Genomic DNA, 18,502 nt, shown 5'->3' with positions numbered 1-18,502 from the left:
AAGGTTTATGCCTCATGGACAATTGCTTATATTTATAGAGACACTTTTTTGAAAGCATACAAGAGGATTTTAGTAAGCTGGTTGGAATCAAACAAGTTATGAAACAAATTTCTATAAAAAAAGTATAAAAAAAAAAATTTATTATGGCACGATAGATATGTGTTCAGCAATGTCTAAATTTGCGGCCTCACACAAAGCATATCAAAATAATGGTACTGCAAATATCACGTTTTGGTAAAATGGGTGAGAAACTATTACAAACTGATCACATACATTGACAAATTCGTCCTTCAATTAAAAACATGACTAGTTATTGTTTACGACATCAGTCTTATTCTAGATTGGCTGCTTAGACCGGTTACAATATCTTACACTTAAAGAGTAAAGCCTTGTAGACAAAGATTTACAACATGTTACCACACAATGATATTGCTGTCCCCAGAGACATTCATGCCATAACTTGCTCTGTGACTCGTTATCTACATTCCAAACCTCGTAAATTGTATATCTTCTTCAAAATCTGTCCAAATAAGACAAATATCTCGACCTTAGATTGCTGCTGTCAACTTCTTTGTACATCCCTCATTTTTTTTTAATGATAAAAATGTGTGTTTCAACTAGCCTATATACATGTAAAAAGATGCAATACTACAGAAAGCATTAAAAGCTGAATACATAGAAAAACCCTTTAATTCATATTGCTAACGGTCGTCCAAACCACAAAGCAAACCCATTTCAGAAAAAAAATAGACTACCAGAATTTCCTCATCAGAAAAAATATTGCAAAAGAGCTTCATGCTCGTAATTTTGGTTTAAATTTTCCCTGTAAAAAACGCAACAGGCCCTGGCCCCATTCAGATCAATGTCAATCTTATAATTTGGAACAATTTACACTGGCCAGTATCAGTATTCTAAAATCCACTTTAACTCTATGCTATAAAACTAAAACATTGTGATGAGTCTCACCTGATTTCAAGGTCCATAAATATGCAATATGATCTTCAACATTATAATGTTCATTAGGATATGCAAAACAAAAATGAAGAAATGAGTGCATGTTGAACGAAAACAAATGCACTTGACATTTGACCCCATCGTCATAGATACACATATGGTATTACCCAAGGCTTAAGTTTAAAGTAATGTTGAAGTGATCACTCAGTCAGCGAGACAACAATTATGATAAGCTCAAAATCTTGTTTATATTGATTAGACTTCTTTTTCTCAAAGCCCTTAATGATGAGAAAGCTAGGAATTAGTCCAAGACAGTTTGAGTTAGACCAGAGATCAAAATATGGGCCACTGATTTCAAGGGCTAAGTAGGTATTCATATACCCCCTCCAATTTCCATAAAGTTGTTCATAAGATGAGAGCGACTGGTGGTGCTTTCTTACACGCTAAGCCATTGAAAGGACAAGTCCACCCCAACAAAAAGTTGATTTTAATAAAAAGAGAAAATCCAACAAAGCATAACACTAAAAAAATCGGATGTAAAATAAGAAAGTTATGACATTTTAAAGTTTCGTTTAATTTCACAAAACAGCTATATGCACATCCTGGTCGGTATGCAAATGAAGAGACTGATGACGTCATTCACTCACTATTTCTTTTGTATTTTTTTATATGAATTATGAAATATTCTAATAATTCCTCCCTGAACATGTGGAATGGGCATTGTTTAATTTTATATGGTTCAGTCAAGTTGGTCCCTATTGTCAAATATATAAGAAGTGAAATATTGTACAATTCAAACAATAAAAAACAAAAGAAAGTGAGTGAAGGACATCAATTGTCTAGTTTATGTGAAAAATAAGCAAAACTTGTCATAACTTTTTTTATTTTACATCCGATTTTGATGAAACTTTCAGTGTTACGTTATTATTTTTCTCTTTTTACTATAATATTTTACTGGGGTAGATTTGACCTAGATACCATTTACCACAAGAAATGATCACCAATGAAATGCCTACCAGAATTTTTTCATCATGCTCCACCAAGATATGGTGTCAAAACGTTAAAATGCAGGAAGTTTTTTGTGGCGTCATTGCTATCGCTGTTCTCCATGACAGAACTTGTTTTTTTCTCTTCCATTATGCCACAAGCAAGCAATCTTTCTTGGTTTTATGAATACACAGATATATTCTCTCTATAAAAGGATAATATAAGTTCTTCACTCGTATCCACATTTGGGAGCCTGGAACAGATGAGCTTCTTGCCCTTCTAAAATCACACATTCTCGTCTGAGAACCTTGACCAGTCGATCGGTTTCTTGCCAGCTTTCTTTAAGAGTTCATTTGTCCTGGAGAAGTGCTGACAGTCGAAGAACCCTCGATGGGCTGAGAGAGGAGACGGATGGACCGCCTTCAACACATGGTGACGCTTCTGTGGAGGGGCAGATTAAGTAAACGGTCAAAGTGAATTTTAAAGTTTATATGGTCACAATTTACAGTACACTTTTAAAACTAATTGAGAATACAATTAGAAATGCAACTTGATTTACAATAAGAATTAACTAAATCGCTAGGAAAGGAAGGTCGAACTTGGGGTGAGTTTTGTTCACATATATTATTCTGGCCCCATTGTATAAAGCTTGGCTATTGATTGTGGGGCCGAATAATATGATTGATCTTTTGCTACCAAAATTTATGAAATTGAACATGGGTCTCAGCTATAAGATTTTTGTGTTCAAAATTAAAGGAAAAAAAAAACTAATATCAATTGCTTCGAAACACTGCTTATTTTACATCAGTAGCCTTCTGAAATATTTTCTCATTAAGAATAGGCCTTATGCTTTGATATTATCGCATCATCTTACAGGCTGAAGACTTTTCTTGCATGCGTTGATGATCTGCAGCATCAAGGTCTATTGAATTCTGAAACAGACTCCTTCATAAAACCAAAATATGTAAGAAACTAGAAACAAAACTAATGCCCCGATGATTGCGGTACGCGCCAGTACGGGACACTTTATGACACAACTTGGCTAGATCAGTTCGCGCACTGTCCCGACATGCTTTAAGCAAATATTCTCGACACCCTATTCTGTGATGTATCTAGCGCAAATTTAAATATTCAATGTTCTGGTGTTGACACCCTCTACGTTTGTTGACTAGGACTTACACTGGTCACATGGTCTGCACTCACAATTTTGCGCATGTTATTCGCGAACTCTGCGTGAAGTATGCATGGCCTATGCGCGACCCTGTCTTGAACTGCGTACCAATACCTCGGGGGTGTGCCTACTATTCTTTGCGCCACAAAATTTCTGTTTCGATGCCACGTAGTAGTATGCATAGGTTGCGCAAAGTTCACGAACAGTTCACAATGTGTAAGGCGTGCCAACATTTTCAACATGTAGAAAATTTTGGCACGCACCTTTCCCCAAGCTGGCACGCATAGTTCGCGCATTGGCCCGCATGAGTGCATGCCCATGCACAAAGTATGCAGGAACCACAATGCATGCAGGTGTCAACCGAGCTATAGCCTCTTGGCCAAATGAAAGGCCTTCACAGATGACTATGTGTACTGAGTAATCATTAAAAAAAAAAGATAAGCCCTAAACTTGAGCTACAAGATTTTGTGGCAGATTTGAATTCAATATAACTTGGGGATTCTTGTAAGAGGAGGGGCATAATAGCTAAAGGGATACATATGCTGATCATATTTCAGTTGCAGTGATAATATTTCATGGAGGATATTTTGCAAGTTTAGTTCCACTCCCCCTGCTGCTACTCACCGAGTTAATAAAATGCAAAGAGTCCCTCCCGTTGAAGCGGGCCGGACACCCGCTCGGCGCCCTCGTAGCTGTGATACTGATATTTTAATTATCAAAGGTTGGCAGGTATGTTTTATGGAGGATATTTTGCAAGTTTAGTTCCTCACCGAGTTAATAATGCTCCCTTTCTTCTGCGCATAGGATCCCCACAGCATGAAGACAACATCGTTGAGGTTTGAGTTGAGCCATGCTATCACTGCTGTTGTGAATTTCTCCCAGCCTTTGTCCTTGTGCGAGTTTGGGTTGTTGGCTCGTACGGTCAAGACGGCATTCAAGAGTAGTACTCCTGAATAAAGAAAAATATAATATTGTCTCATCGACAAAAAAAATTCCTAAATAGCACATTACACACATAAAATTTGTAAATCATTCAAGCATGATTATGAACATCACTGTGACAATTTGCTCAAGAATGGCCAATGTGACCTGGAGCCCATTGCATAAAAGTTATTATAGTAACTTTGCCATTCAATGGTAACTTCTTTTAATCCTTTTGATTATGATTGGCTGTTGAGCTTTGATGTCATAGAAGTAACCATGCAACAGGAACGTGGACCTGTAGGGAAGAATTTTTGCCAAGATTTTGTTTAGAAACCTTTTTTGGGTCACCCCTATGGGCCAAAATAAAAGTCACATTGACAGGTTTGCTACTATAAAATGCTGTTGAAAGAAATGTATTCACTTTGTCCTAAAGTACATAGCTCTTACTAAAGGGAGTACCACCACAGAATGCTAAGATTATCACACCTGTATTATATCAACAAGTGGAATGCCTCTGGCCGTCTCACCTGCATCACACGGTTCAATATAGCAGCAGTGCTGACTTTGAATACTACTCTAACTCGCACAAGATGTTCAGTGATACATGGTTACTATTATGTCCAATTTTTATGAACGAGACCAATAAACTTACAGAGATATGATGGTTATTCAACACAAAACCCCAACATGGCCAAAGTTCATTGACCTTACATGACCTTTGACCTTGATCATGTGACCTGAAACTCGCACAGGATGTTCAGTGATACTTGATTACTCTTATGTACAAGTTTCATGAATCAGATCCATAAACTTTCAAAGTTTTGATGGTAATTCAACAGATACACCCAATTCGGCCAAAGTTCATTGACCTTTGACCTTGGTCATGTGACCTGAAACGCGCACAGGATGTTCAGTGATATTTGATTACTCATATGTCCAAGTTTAATGAACTAGACTAAATATTCAGTGATGCTTGATTACTATTATGTCCAAGTTTCATGAATCAGATCCATAAACTTTCAAAGTTATGATGGGAATTCAACAGATATCCCCAATTCGGCCAAAGTTCATTGACCCTAAATGACCTTTGACCTTGGTCATGTGATGTGAAACTCATGCAGGATGTTCAGTGATACTTGATTAACCTTATGTCCAAGTTTCATGAACTAGGTCCATATATTTTCTAAGTTATGATGACATTTCAAAAACTTAACCTCAGGTTAAGATTTCAATGTTGATTCCTCCAACATGGTCTAAGTTCATTGACCCTAAATGACCTTTGACCTTGGTCATGTGACATGAAACTTTAATAGGATGTTCAGTAATACTTGATTAACCTTATGGCCAAGTTTCATGAACTAGGTCCATATACTTTCTAAGTTATGATGTCATTTCAAAAACTTAACCTCAGGTTAAGATTTGATGTTGACGCCGCCGCCGTCGGAAAAGCGGCGCCTATAGTCTCACTCTGCTTCGCAGGTGAGACAAAAATGGAACACATATTTCAACATATTTGCTACCTAAATCATGATTTTTTTTCTTCTCATTCACCCTGTACAAACACTCTCCCAAAAATGTCATCTTCGGATAGATTAAAATTTTAGGATTTCTTTTGTCTTAAACTGGGTGTACATGATCTGACATTTGGGCCCTTTGGACAGCCCGTGGCATGCTTTTTGGCACTTTCAGGTCAAAGGTCGTAATGACCATATCCGAGAACAATTTTGATGGCAGTCTGGTTTACAGTACTAATTTGATGTCACAATGAGGGCTCAACTTGTACGCCTGTATCATAAAACAAATTGACTATGCTAACAAAACAGAAAAACATGACTGTGCACCTTGTTTAGACCAGCCGATGAGGTGACCATGACCAGGATGTTCAAAGCCATCTATGTCCTTCTTCAGACACTTGTACATGTTCTCAAGACTATAGATCAAGAAAAAAAAAGTTACTCAACTAGGATTTAGAAATAGTTATTGCAAATATCCAAAGGAAAATGCAATAAGATAAACAATGAAAATCTCATATCTTATGTCTGTTTCATCAATTATAACGTACATAAAGAATGTCAGATAATGGAGAGAAAAATGTCTGATATGACTCATTAGACAAATATTACAATGGGAACATACCATGTGGGGTGGGACCAACAGGCATTCCACCAAGTAGCACTACATTCGGAAATTCCATTTTAGATCAAGTTTAAAATGAATTACATTTTTAGAAACTGAAAAAAAAACCCTAGAAATTTGATGTGTCCAAAGGACAAAGATGCCCCCCCCTTAATGCGATCAGAAATTCATTCAATATGATTGAACTTAAAATCATGCAGAAACCAATATGCATATATATAATGAACAAATTCAGACCTTTGACCTAAAGACTCGCCCTTTCCATAATAATCTCTGACAGAAGATATGACAGTCGGTCATTTGATGTGGATAATCCCTCACTTTGACTTACTTCACCTGTGGGCTCCAATTTCAAACTTAGCCTGTAGCTATTTTAGCAGGGAAAAAATACACAGGGGCTCGGGCGATTTTGCCCCCGAAATGCCCTAAAGAGCCCATGAAAACTGAAATGGAGCCCCTGAAATTCATATAGGGTCCAATGTAAACTTTAACACAAATTAGGCTATTTGGGCTAGTGAGCTCAAAAATAGCACCGGAAAATAAATTATTAATTTTTTCTCTGTATTTTAGTATCATGGCGCCAAACATTTTTAATATCTGGTGAATATTTCCAAGTTATCATGCAGAAACCAACTCACATATATAATGAGCTGTGACTTGTGGACTCCAGTTTCAAACTATAGGGTCACTACCTAAACACCAATTTTTTTTAAACTCCATTAAATATTTTTCGAGTTATTGCGCGGAAACCAAGTGGGGGGACGGATGGACGGACAGGGGCAATGCTTAATGCCCCCTCCAGACCTCATTTGCGGGGGCATAAAAAGGTTTTTTGAAACGGAAAATCACAGAACCTACCTTGGGGGTGGTTTCACTCCTTTTTGCACACTGAAGCATAAACCTAAAACAAAACAAACATTGGAGACAAATTAACAATGCTCATCAGACCTAACTGGATGTTTTGATTTTTATTACAATGCATGATGAGAAGCAACCCTGATGATTAATAAACAAAAATGTCCCATTCGAATCAGAATCATTTTTGCTATATTATTGCTCTTTCATATGGCATTCATTCTAGAAAACAAGAATTAAAAGAAATACAAAATAAGCTTTCAAAATGCACTGCAGTAAGCTATCAGGTTGTCGAGAACAACCTCAAGTTTATTTCTTTTCAGAAGTTCGAAAAAAAAATTTAGTTCTTATTCAGCCTACTAGTTTGAAAAACATTCAAATGCTCCACTCCAATAACATTGGCCAGGTGCAAGAATACACCATTGTTGTACATGACCTAGCAACTGGAAGATAATAGAGCACAATGAGTGAGGTGTCAACAATAATAAAAGATCCACTAGGAATGGCTGGCATACTGAGCTACATTCATGAATTCTTATTTTTTCTTTCTCTATACTTGAAATTAGCATACATTATTGGTTACCAGACTGGGAAAGCCTTCTTGTGGTCAAGAAAAAAAAGAACATTGTTTGAATATGCATTGTAAACCTAAATAATAAACAGACAGTTCATTGGGTACATCCAGGTTGAATATTCATAGCCTGCTGGTGCTCCCACCAGACGTGTTGAAAGTCTACTAACTCTAACAAATATCAACTTACTCAAGACAGGTATATAAGGTGGTTTCACCTCTGCCTTGAGTGTGAGCAGTCGAGCGAACAAGGCCAGTATACAGTGACACATGTAACAAAGATCATTCATAACATCATCATATAGCCATGTACAACATGCCTAACCTTTTCACTGTATACTGGTCTTTTTATTATCTATTTATGCTGGCTGTTTTTCGCCAGCATTAATTGGTAATGCTAGTGGGGCTGCATTTTCGAATCGATTTCCAGTTCTTATTATTGTCTTGTCTTGGAACAAATCTTAGGTTATCAAAAGTCACAACTGAAAATGATTGCAAATTACATTTAACCATTTCAAGCATGACAAATGTCCTATGCCTATTTCATCTTTTTTTTATTTTTCCTAAAAAATCACACACATTTTCTAACATTCTGAAATATAATAAATTTGAACCCGAAAATCAAGTCAAATTTGAAATGGATCTAGTGAGAACAGCATATTTTCAGTAACAAGTACGTAAAAACAACTATGACCTCTGACCTTGTTACCTCACGCAAATCCTCACTTGCCTAAACATACATTGTACATGAGCCAAGTTTTGAAATGACAAATCGTTTTATAACAAGAATGAGGAATCCAAATGTTTATAATGACCTTTGCAACCTTTTACCTCGTGACCCTAAAATCTAATGAGATTATACTCACATGTGAGTCATGTTTGAAGTCAAACCCTATACTAGTTCTTTAGTTATAGGTATACATACTTTCTGGTGTTGTTTGAAGGTTTGCATGGTGGCATGTACAATTGCTGATGTGGCTTACAGTACACCATGTGGAGTGTTATAGAAACAGTGGATAGATGAGAAGTGGATAGGCAGGTTGACTGTCCGTCTTCAGGACAGTCAACCTGTCCGAAACGTTGAGTCTCTCTCTACTACTCATCATCTTTATTCGCCGACTCAAGCCAGCATCTCCTCATCAGCTCTACTATTCAAGCTGTTCTCACTCAACATTTCTTCTGGTTTACAGTCCTTTTCAGGACTACTTCCAAGAAAGAATTCTCTACTCTCAAATCTCCACTTTCTCCCCTATCCACTTCTTCTCTTCTTCTATCCAATGTTTCTATAACACTCCACATGGTGTACCGTAAACCACATCAGCAATATTTTCTGGTGTATAATGATCTCTGTCACCCTTTTCAACTTGTAAAACTCTTAAATAAGATCATACATGAGGTTAACTTTGAAAGTGGTCCCTTTATGGTTCTCCACTGCAAGAACAATGGGTGATTTCAAGTCCGGTGTTGGCCTTGGTGTTGAAATCTGGATTGCTCCAAAATTTATTCAGAGTTTGTAAAACTGATCCAGATCACATCATTGCCATCTCAACAACTAGTAAGTGACTTTTCGGGACCATCTTCTTTTTATGTTTGGTGTTATAATCATGTAAAAATTGACCCAACACCAAAAGGTCAACACTGAACTTAAAATCATCCAATCTACTCAATGTATGACCACATTGACCATTGACATCACTGTCACTCCCATATGAATACATGAAAGAAATGTTGATAATGATATGTGGATATTTACATATACATCGAATGAGCTCTGTGACCTATAGCTGAAAATTTAACTGGTTTCCTAGGACATACTTTCTAAATGTTTAATTCATAGGGATGGTTGAAGGGCTTGACTACTGTTACCACTCACCATGTGCTTGACCAGGTCCATGGTATGGATCTTGACCGAGGATCACTACCTTCACCTGGGGGATGAAAAGAGAGGAAGAAGATAAATAATGTGTAACATATAAACATATAGACAGAACAAAAGGTAGAAAGACACACATTGTGAAAGAGAGTGAGAGGGTGAGAGAGGATAAAGAATGTGAATATAAAATGTAGAAAGACCCACAAACATATGTGTTAGAGATGGGAAGAAAGAGAAAGGGAAGAAAGAGAAAAGGAAAAAGGAATCAGTGATGGAAGATTTTATTTTCACTTATTATTTGAATTTTCTATGTTTTAACAGTATATCTAAAAATCAATGGTTTACTTAAATCCCCAACTTTGTTATCTCATGATGGTTATTGGCTAGGAAAAAAACCCCAACAACCTTACTTGATATGTTCATTTAGTTTTCCTGCTTTAATAAAAACATTAGGGGGGTTGGGTTTAGGGAAGTGGGGTACTTACATCTTTTATATTACATGCCTGTGTCCATGAAAAAACCTGATGTGCAGGTGGGTAGATAGTATGGCTCCTCCGTTCAGCAGCGACAAACTCTTGCAACTGTTTCAAGGACGATATAAAGGGAGAGATTTATTAGAGTATATCACTATTAGAGTATATTACTATAACAGTTACTGCACCAAGCAATTCATTGTAGGAAATATGTGAGGTGACAGCCTCAAGAGAGCCCAAATCCTCCCTGATATTTCCGCAATGAAAGGCTTTTGCATCTTTTCTGGAATCAACTCAAAAACAATAAGAAAATCACTATCCACATACAGCGGAATGATATTTGCATTTACTACATAATTGCTTGTTGCACACACAAAAAAAACACCATTCGCATCACCCCCAAATTTCATCAATGTTGCCCTTATATGAATAAAATGATGCCCTAGTAAAAAGAAATCATTTCCTAACAATTGTTTCAATTCTTAGCTACATGCACCTTGGCATCTGTAATCAAAATTGTTATCAAGAACACAAAAAATATTAATATTCCTGTAGGCCTATACCCCTGAACTCTCTAAAGGTGGGGCAAATGGGAAGACAGAGGCTGAAAATAAAGACAGATTCTCACAAAAATAGAGACACGGAGGAAGATCAATGCATTCCTCAAAACCCATGATTTCACTCTACCTGTAGTTCCCGAGACCCTGTTTTTCAATCTGCCAGATGATATAGATCATAGGTTTTGGATATAATATAATAATAATAATATAGGGTATTTATATTGCGCACATTTCCACCTTGTTATGTGCTCAAGGCGCTCCTATATTACCCGGCAATGCTAGCCGTTCATAGCGCACACAGCTTTTTAAGGAATTACTTCCTACCGGTACCCATTTACCTCCCCTGGTTGAGTGCAGCACATTGTCGATCAGTTTCTTGAAAAGAAAATCACGCCATGGCTGGGATTCAAACATACGACCCTCTGTTTCAAAGTCCGAAGACTAATCCATTGGGCCACAATGCTCCACATATAACCATCATTACATATATCCCCGAGTATTCTAGATAGAAGATTGGTCAGTTGGTGTTCACGATCAAAAATAGTTTTCAATATATTTTCAGGGGAAACCAGACAGTATTGTTGCAGTTCTGCCCCGAAATTCGGGCACAGTGAACATTTGCATTGTCTCTAGTGAGCAAATCTAAGAATGTAGCAGTGTACAGACTGATCAAGCACAGTGGCTGATCAAATTTGGTCTTGAATGTGAAAGCAGTCTAAAGGCTTTGTCACATCGTTCCGTGTTGCGGATGATTGCCTGCAAATCACCCGCGATAACGTTTTGAGAATGTTTGAGCTTTTCTACTTGCATGCACTTCTGCGGACAACTGTGTGTGAGATACTGTCAATACACACCTGCCAACCTCTGGGAATGAAAAAGTGTATTCTGAGATAAAAAAAACCCTGTATTTTCCCCCAAACAAGTGTATTTCAAAATAAAATGCTTGGCGCACTCGCTCATCGCGGCGCTCAAGCTGCATGCAAGCTAAAATGTGCACTGCTCTTGCAGATGAAAAAAAAAAACATTGAAACATGTGTATATCTCACCCTGGTTTTAACAGAATGATTGAAAAAAAAAACAAGTTACCTGAAATTACATTGATCTAATAACCACATTTGTGTACGTTTTATGAAATACAGACATATAGGCCCGTATTCTGAAGTGGGGTTTAACTTAAACTCGGGTTTAAAGTTCTGGTTCAAGTATGGATAGCCAATTGTTACATAAATCACTAACGGTAGAGAACTAGAGATATCATATTTCACCTCAGTTGGCTCTCAAATCATTAATAATTGTCTAGGAAGTATAAATAGATCATTATCTTCACCATCGATGAATCAGGAAATAGCATATTAAACAATAAGAAAAATACAACCTAATAAACATTTTTGACACTTTTGGCTTCCCATAATTTTAGCAGAGTTAGACCATGGTCTAGGTTAAACCTGACTTCAGAATACGGGCCATAGAGATGATTTTTCTCAATGAATTATGATTTTGTAAAAAAAGATTTGTTTTAAAAATCATTATTTTTTTACAAAAAACATATTTTTAAAAGAAAAAACGCCATATTTTAGTTGCAAAAACATACTAAATACGCCTAAAACGTACTGGTTGGCAGGTCTATTAATAAGGGCAACTTGCGGGTAGCAAAAATAGTTACCCACAAGTCACACGCAAGGCTTGCACAGAACGATGTGAAAGGGCCTTAACTACATGTAGGAAAAGATTACTGCAATTTATTGTTCAAACCAAAGAAGGGATATAAAACAAATACTTCCCAAAGTCTCATAATAATCAAACTGATAATTACTTTGATAAAATACGGCTTGGAGAACTCTGATGACAAAGCCTTCGCCCAAGAAGCACCAATGTTGTCAGGCCCATTCTTGACACCATTGATGGGGGATATCTCTGTCTTCTTCATCTTAAGCTTCTCCAGAGCTTCCTTCTTCTTTTCCTCCATCCGTTGCTTCTGCTCAGGGCTCAGACCAGAAGGTTTGCCATTATTCGCATCTTTTGCTTTTTTGGGTGATGGGCTCTGAATTGAAAGACATCAAGATCACAGAGGCTTTTACAATTAATCGCAATATATGTTTGAAGGACAAGTCCAATCCAATAAAATGTTGATTTGAACAAATGGAAAAAAAATCCAAGAAGCATAACTGAAAATTTCATCAAAATCTGATGTAAAATAGGTTAAGTTATGACATTCTAAAGTTTTGCTAAATTTCACAAAACAGTTATATGCACATCCTGGGTGGTATGCAAATGAGGGGACTGATGACGTCACTCACTATTTCTTTTGTATTCTATTTTATGAAATATTTTCATTTTCTCCTCATTGGAAGGTGAAATAAGTTTCCCCCCGGAATTAAAATTGGTTTAACATTTTATGGTTCAGTAAGCTGGTCCTTATTGTCAAATCTGTAAAAATGGAAATATTGTATAATCCAAACAATAAAAACAAAAGAAATAGTGAGGGACATGATCGACTCTCTCATTTGTGTGTTGCCGAGTTGTGCATATAACTGTTTTGTGAAAAATAAGGAAAATTTTACAATGTCATAACTTTCTTCATTTACATCTGATTTTGAGGAAATTTTCAATTTTATTCTTTGTTTTATTTTTTTCCATTGATTTAAATCAACATTTTCTGGGGTGGACTTGACCTTTAATGAAAGATCCAAATTTTGTGGTCTTTGATCGGAGGACAGCAAGTTTGTACAGTGTTAGAAGCTTTTTGCCAATCTTATTTTTATGATAAGGGCCAATAGCATATAAATCAAGGTGTGCAAAAATTAATGAGACAGGTAAATTTTGGAAATCCCTTTTTGTTTTATATTAGGGTCATTCCATGCCAATTCACCCAATGAATGTGCAATTTTGCACCCGACCGTCTCAGAATTCGTTGTAATTTGGTATACATAAAATTCACCATGGCCCAAGCACAAAACAAAAAAAATTAGTCCAGTTGGTTCTCGCGCTACGGCCCGCCCTTTTCTCCTTGTTTTGACAAAAATGGGCGTGACCTTCAACTTTCAATGGCCACTGCGTCGTTACGTGTTGACCAATTTTCATGAAACTGGTACTATTTGATAGGAAATTCAGAGAGGAATCCAAAACATGAATCGAATAATGTATTGGAGCAATTTATAAGGTCATGACCTTTGACCTTAACTTGGACCTTGAGTTTGACCCCCGGACAAATAATTTTTTAACTTGATTTTCGAGTATGTTAATTATTGGTATGATATTGACAAAATATGTTAAAATCAATGATGATATTTTATTTCTTCACCTTTAAAAACTCTTCCAAAGATACCATGAAATTTCACTCAAGTCCCACACACTGATATTCATGTTAGTAAAGTGTTTACCAGTTACATGATTTCTTCCAATCTTAAGTTACAGCATGCAAACAGATGAAAAGAAATTAAGCTTAATCAGTTTACAAATAAAAGATTAAACCTTTATGCTCATGAATAGGTATCTGTTTAGGCATTTTATGATTCAGCAATACAAATATATATTTTGATGGTAAAAGTGAAGACTTTACTACCATGAATATATATGATATATATTGCCGAACATCAAAATGAATATATATTGATGAACATCAAAATGCCTAAACAGATACCTATTCATGAGCATAAAGGTTTAATCGTTTATTTGTGAACTGATTAAGCTTAATTTCTTTTCATGTGCTTGCATACTGTAACTTAAGATTGGAAGAAATCATGTAACTGATAGTAAAATGTCAGTAATTGTTGTATCCCCAGAAACGATGGTTTAGCAGCTATTAAGAAAAAAATAACGTTATATAAAACACAAATTTGTTACCAACATCTGCTCAGAATAGATATGAAATATGCATGATTTGATAAATGAAGAAAAATCACACAAATTCTTTCTTAAATCATCATGATTTAATTTGTCATTTGTCAAGCATGAAAATAACTGTTTTGCATGGTCTGAGACACTCATTCAATGAACAAGGTTATAATATAATCTTGTTCTCAGTTATATCTCCATGTGTGGCAAAATAAGGGTGGCAATGTTTGGCTTATTTTCTCTTTTTCTTTGGGGCAAATGCTTGATTTTTTTTACACTGACAGTTTCCATTACACCTATTATTCATATAACTTGGCTCTTATTTAAATTTGATTCTTTAAATCATTTTTTTCTTAATCAAAAATAGAGATTAAAAAATGAAAAATTTCTTGCCATATTACTTTCCACCAATAGAGGGCGTACCCAAAAATATGCCCAAAATTCAAGTTTTTGAATGCTCTGGTGAATACAAAATTATTCCCAAGTTACTAATGAAAAATAAAATGCAACTGTATGGAAATTAGTAATTTTGGTCACAAAAGTGATATTTTAATGATTTTTTGAAGTGTGTGCCCTGTACAACATTGGCATACCATAGTCCTACCTGTAGGTTCCCCACAGGCAGGGTGGTAGCAGTGAACAAGTGGTGACTGAGACAGCCGAGTGAGGGGTATGCGACAAGTGCGAGGCAAAGAAAACGGTAAATATAAATTGATTTTATCATATTCATAATTTTCATATTATTTGGAATAGCTAGTGCAACTTTTGCTTCATTGTATTGTCTCTACTCTAGTTGTCATTTTTAAAGCACTGAAATATTAAAGCATTAACCTATCATTAGGTGCTAGGCCTAGGCCTAGGTGTCCTACCATACATGTAGCCCTCAGCAAAACATAGTGTATGGGACTGAACAAGGACGTTATCGGAAGCAGCAGTAGCTCGATAAAGTTGAACATTTTCCTGAGAATGAAATACGGTATAAATTAGTATACAATACCTGTGTGTTTTCTACACTTGAAAGTGGTCTTTTGACCTGCTTGGGGCTGAAGAAAGCCGATATCTTTGACTGTCCAATCATTTTTGCGACTCAATTCACGTTTCACTTCTTTTCCCGCACATGCAACTCCTCTTGTTTTTATTATTCAATTTTGCGCGCGCGCGCCACATGCACATTTGACGCATGCGCCCTGGCCTTTGCTGTATACAGTATGTTCAGACGTCGGCCACAGAATCAGGAAGATCTGTCAAGACAAAAGTAGAAATAATATGATTACATACTAGTACATGGCAATTCAAACACAATGATCTTATGACAACACCAGAAAAGTTAGGAATTATTTATTCATTCATTTATTAATAGATTAATCTACATTAATTTCTTTTTTTTTCTATTCTATTTTCTACTTTCATGATCTGTATTTTATTCGTTGTATTGATATTTATACCACAAACTGTAGAGAAGCTGTTGAAAAATAATCGCACCAGCCAATATATACATTTCTAACCCTGCAGCTAAATGACCCCAGGCCCACCACAAATTCTTCTCGCTCGCTCTTCTCGCTTGTCTTTGTGTTTACACCAGCCCAAGCCAAAAATATTTATACCGAACTTAAATTTACATTCACCCATATGTTTTGTAACCCCCCTTCTCGTCACCCCCCGATTGCCTTTCCTATTCAAATTCAATTTCGATCTTATATTTCCAAGAAGAACAAAACACAATACAGATCATACATTTATGATTACATTCTATTATTTCTGATTTAATTTATTGATTTATTTCATTTCTTTTCTTTCCATTTTTCACATACAAGTCAAAAATACATATACATACATTATACATTAAACAGATACACAGTAAAAACGCTGTTTAAAATTTTTGTACAACGCTGTTTACTATATATGAACCTTACAGTAATTGTTTAAACAATTTAAACAAGTGTTTAAAATCTTAAACAACATAGTTTAATTTTCAATATATAATCTTCAATAAATTAAACATGATTGTTTAAACTGTTAAACAACTACTGTAAGGTTCATATAGTAAACAGCGTTGTATAAGATCTTAAACAGCGTTTTTACTGTGTAGTTAACATATAAAGAAATTTACATAAGATGTAGGATTGTTTGGTAAATAATTTATAATAAATAAAATTGACAGGATTTCAACGCAAATATTGTTCATAGAATTATTGTCAAATTTGCGTGTATACTGCAGGCCTATCATAGGGATGATAATCTAACTGGGTTAACTACATAGAGATATGGTTAACTCAGACCCACAGAGATTATCTCAGACCATACATTTATGGAGTGCCAGCGGTCAAACTCATGAAAATTATTTTTAATCTTCTGCAAAAAGTTGTTAAAAATTGAGTGAAATGGAAAGAAATAAGAAAATACTAAAATATGAATTTTAATGCATTAATATTTATACATCATACTGCTATACGAACATGGAAGAATTGTTACGAAGCCTGCATTCCATAGAAGAATGTGGTTTAACAAAAAAATAGACTAGGATTAATTCTTGGTTTAATTTATCAGAATGCTACCCTAGAAAGTTTGAAATTGAGTGAGGTAACCTTGACAACTACCATATCAACCATCCTCCCAGGAAATTCCTTTACTGATGACAGGATCCCTCAACAAACCAGTGGCCCTTTTCACAAAACCAACTTTGCAATAGCATGTTTAAAGCTACTGAAATCCTTCACTCTGATTGGCTGATTGTATAAACGTGTTACAGAAATTGTGTGTTTGTTATTACAACAAGTCTTTATGAAACGGACGCTGGATGGAAATGACATTGGACAAATTTTCCGGAGAATACCGGTGCTTTATTTTTCATTCGATGAGTGATCTCATCTTTGGTTTGTTTTTTGGCCCGTTTATTTTTGTTTTGTCAGAATATAGTCAGGTTTTTGGCCGGGGTTTTGGTCTTCTTCCAATATACGAACGAAATTGCTGGCGTGTCTGAAAAGCTGACTTTGCGAAATCATGTTGTTGATATTTACATCGGGCAGGCATCATTCTGATATCAAATGCAGCTTCAGTATCTTCTATTATGTAGGTCACCATAGGCCCTTGATCCTGTTGTGGGTTGTTGGTTTCGGAAATAAATACTACATGGTTTTGTTGAGATTGTCAATTGAAAACTCTCTCACACCTGACACTCCAGAACTTCAGCGAAACTTTATCAATTATTTTTGTTATGCATGATATTACTGGGCTCACGCTCGATGGTCCCTATACAGCTGGACGTGTTCACTATATAAATGCCTATTATTATTATTATTATTCACTCACAGTGACGTAATAATTCAAATATTTTGAGGGGGTAGGGAGCAAACGTGGTGCATGTGCAAAATTATTAAAGTTCCGAGCGAGCCAAGCAAGCGAGCATTTTGATATTTCAAAACAAAATTCAAATTTTTTGATATACATGTATTTTGGCAAAATATCGACAGAAAATGATATCAAATTTCGCGCATTTCCTTTTCTTACTTTTTTTCTTAGTCGTGTACTTAATTTTCTCCCTCTCTTTTTTTTTTTGGGGGGGTCCATATGGCCCCAAGCCTTTTTTTTTTGGGGGGGGGGGTCCACATGGCCCTACCTTACGAAAAAATTTGTACTCCAACAACGACCTCTAGGGAGAACAGAGCCATTATATTAATGGCTCTAAATAGGTGTTTTAATAATTTTGTACTCTTAACATTTAATTTGTACAATGTATTTTGTTGTGATTCTTATACGGTATATAAAACCAAACCAAACCAAGACGACGAATGTATACAGTATAAAGAGAAAATCAATGCACGTTAAAAAACACGCAAGTGTGAAATGTCGTGAACATCGAGATTTAGACTCTTAACCATCCCCCTCTTTGATATGCTTATCATTTATCTATATACCACCATTCACACAGATCGAAAGTTTGACCCCTTCTTTTAAAGGGGAAGTTCACCTTCAGTTTCTTGTAAAAAAGTTTATTGTTAAAATAGCAGACAAAATGATGAAAAAATTGAGGTTTAAGGAGTAAATCATGTAAAAAATATTAGAATATTTTTTTTAAATTTGTTACGTCTCATGAACAATGATTTAAATATGATTAAAATGGGTTTAATTGTACCTTTACTATATCAACAAATTATTCCACACCCG

At 35.8% G+C, this 18,502-nt stretch overlaps 1 protein-coding gene across 1 annotated transcript; it reads right to left on the bottom strand.

Moving 5' to 3' along the window:
* Positions 1–1,878: 1,878 nt before the first annotated feature.
* LOC121425571 (uracil-DNA glycosylase-like) lies at positions 1,879–15,487 on the bottom strand. The gene is made up of 8 exons (XM_041621662.1): positions 15,336–15,487; positions 12,318–12,545; positions 9,957–10,052; positions 9,472–9,526; positions 7,031–7,073; positions 5,878–5,966; positions 3,883–4,061; positions 1,879–2,382 (listed from the first exon to the last, which is right to left on the bottom strand). Exons 1-8 carry the CDS (start codon positions 15,414–15,416, stop codon positions 2,227–2,229), a joined length of 927 nt encoding a protein of 308 aa, XP_041477596.1. The 5' UTR covers positions 15,417–15,487; the 3' UTR covers positions 1,879–2,226.
* Between the last annotated feature and the right edge of the window lie 3,015 nt (positions 15,488–18,502).

This window comes from Lytechinus variegatus, chromosome 12, assembly GCF_018143015.1.
Source record: "Lytechinus variegatus isolate NC3 chromosome 12, Lvar_3.0, whole genome shotgun sequence".
Taxonomy (NCBI): domain Eukaryota; kingdom Metazoa; phylum Echinodermata; class Echinoidea; order Temnopleuroida; family Toxopneustidae; genus Lytechinus; species Lytechinus variegatus.
This window is presented reverse-complemented; position numbering and strand designations above follow the sequence as displayed.

Bases quoted from the DNA above. Each gene is read 5' to 3' on its own strand.
- LOC121425571 (XM_041621662.1), bottom strand. From the start codon at position 15,416: ATGATTGGACAGTCAAAGATATCGGCTTTCTTCAGCCCCAAGCAGGTC. The intron at 10,053-12,317 runs GTAATTATCAGT...TCCTTGAAACAG, and splicing joins CCAAGCCGTATTTTATCAAA to TTGCAAGAGTTTGTCGCTGC. The intron at 9,527-9,956 runs GTAAGTACCCCA...TTCATCCCCCAG, and splicing joins AGGCATGTAATATAAAAGAT to GTGAAGGTAGTGATCCTCGG.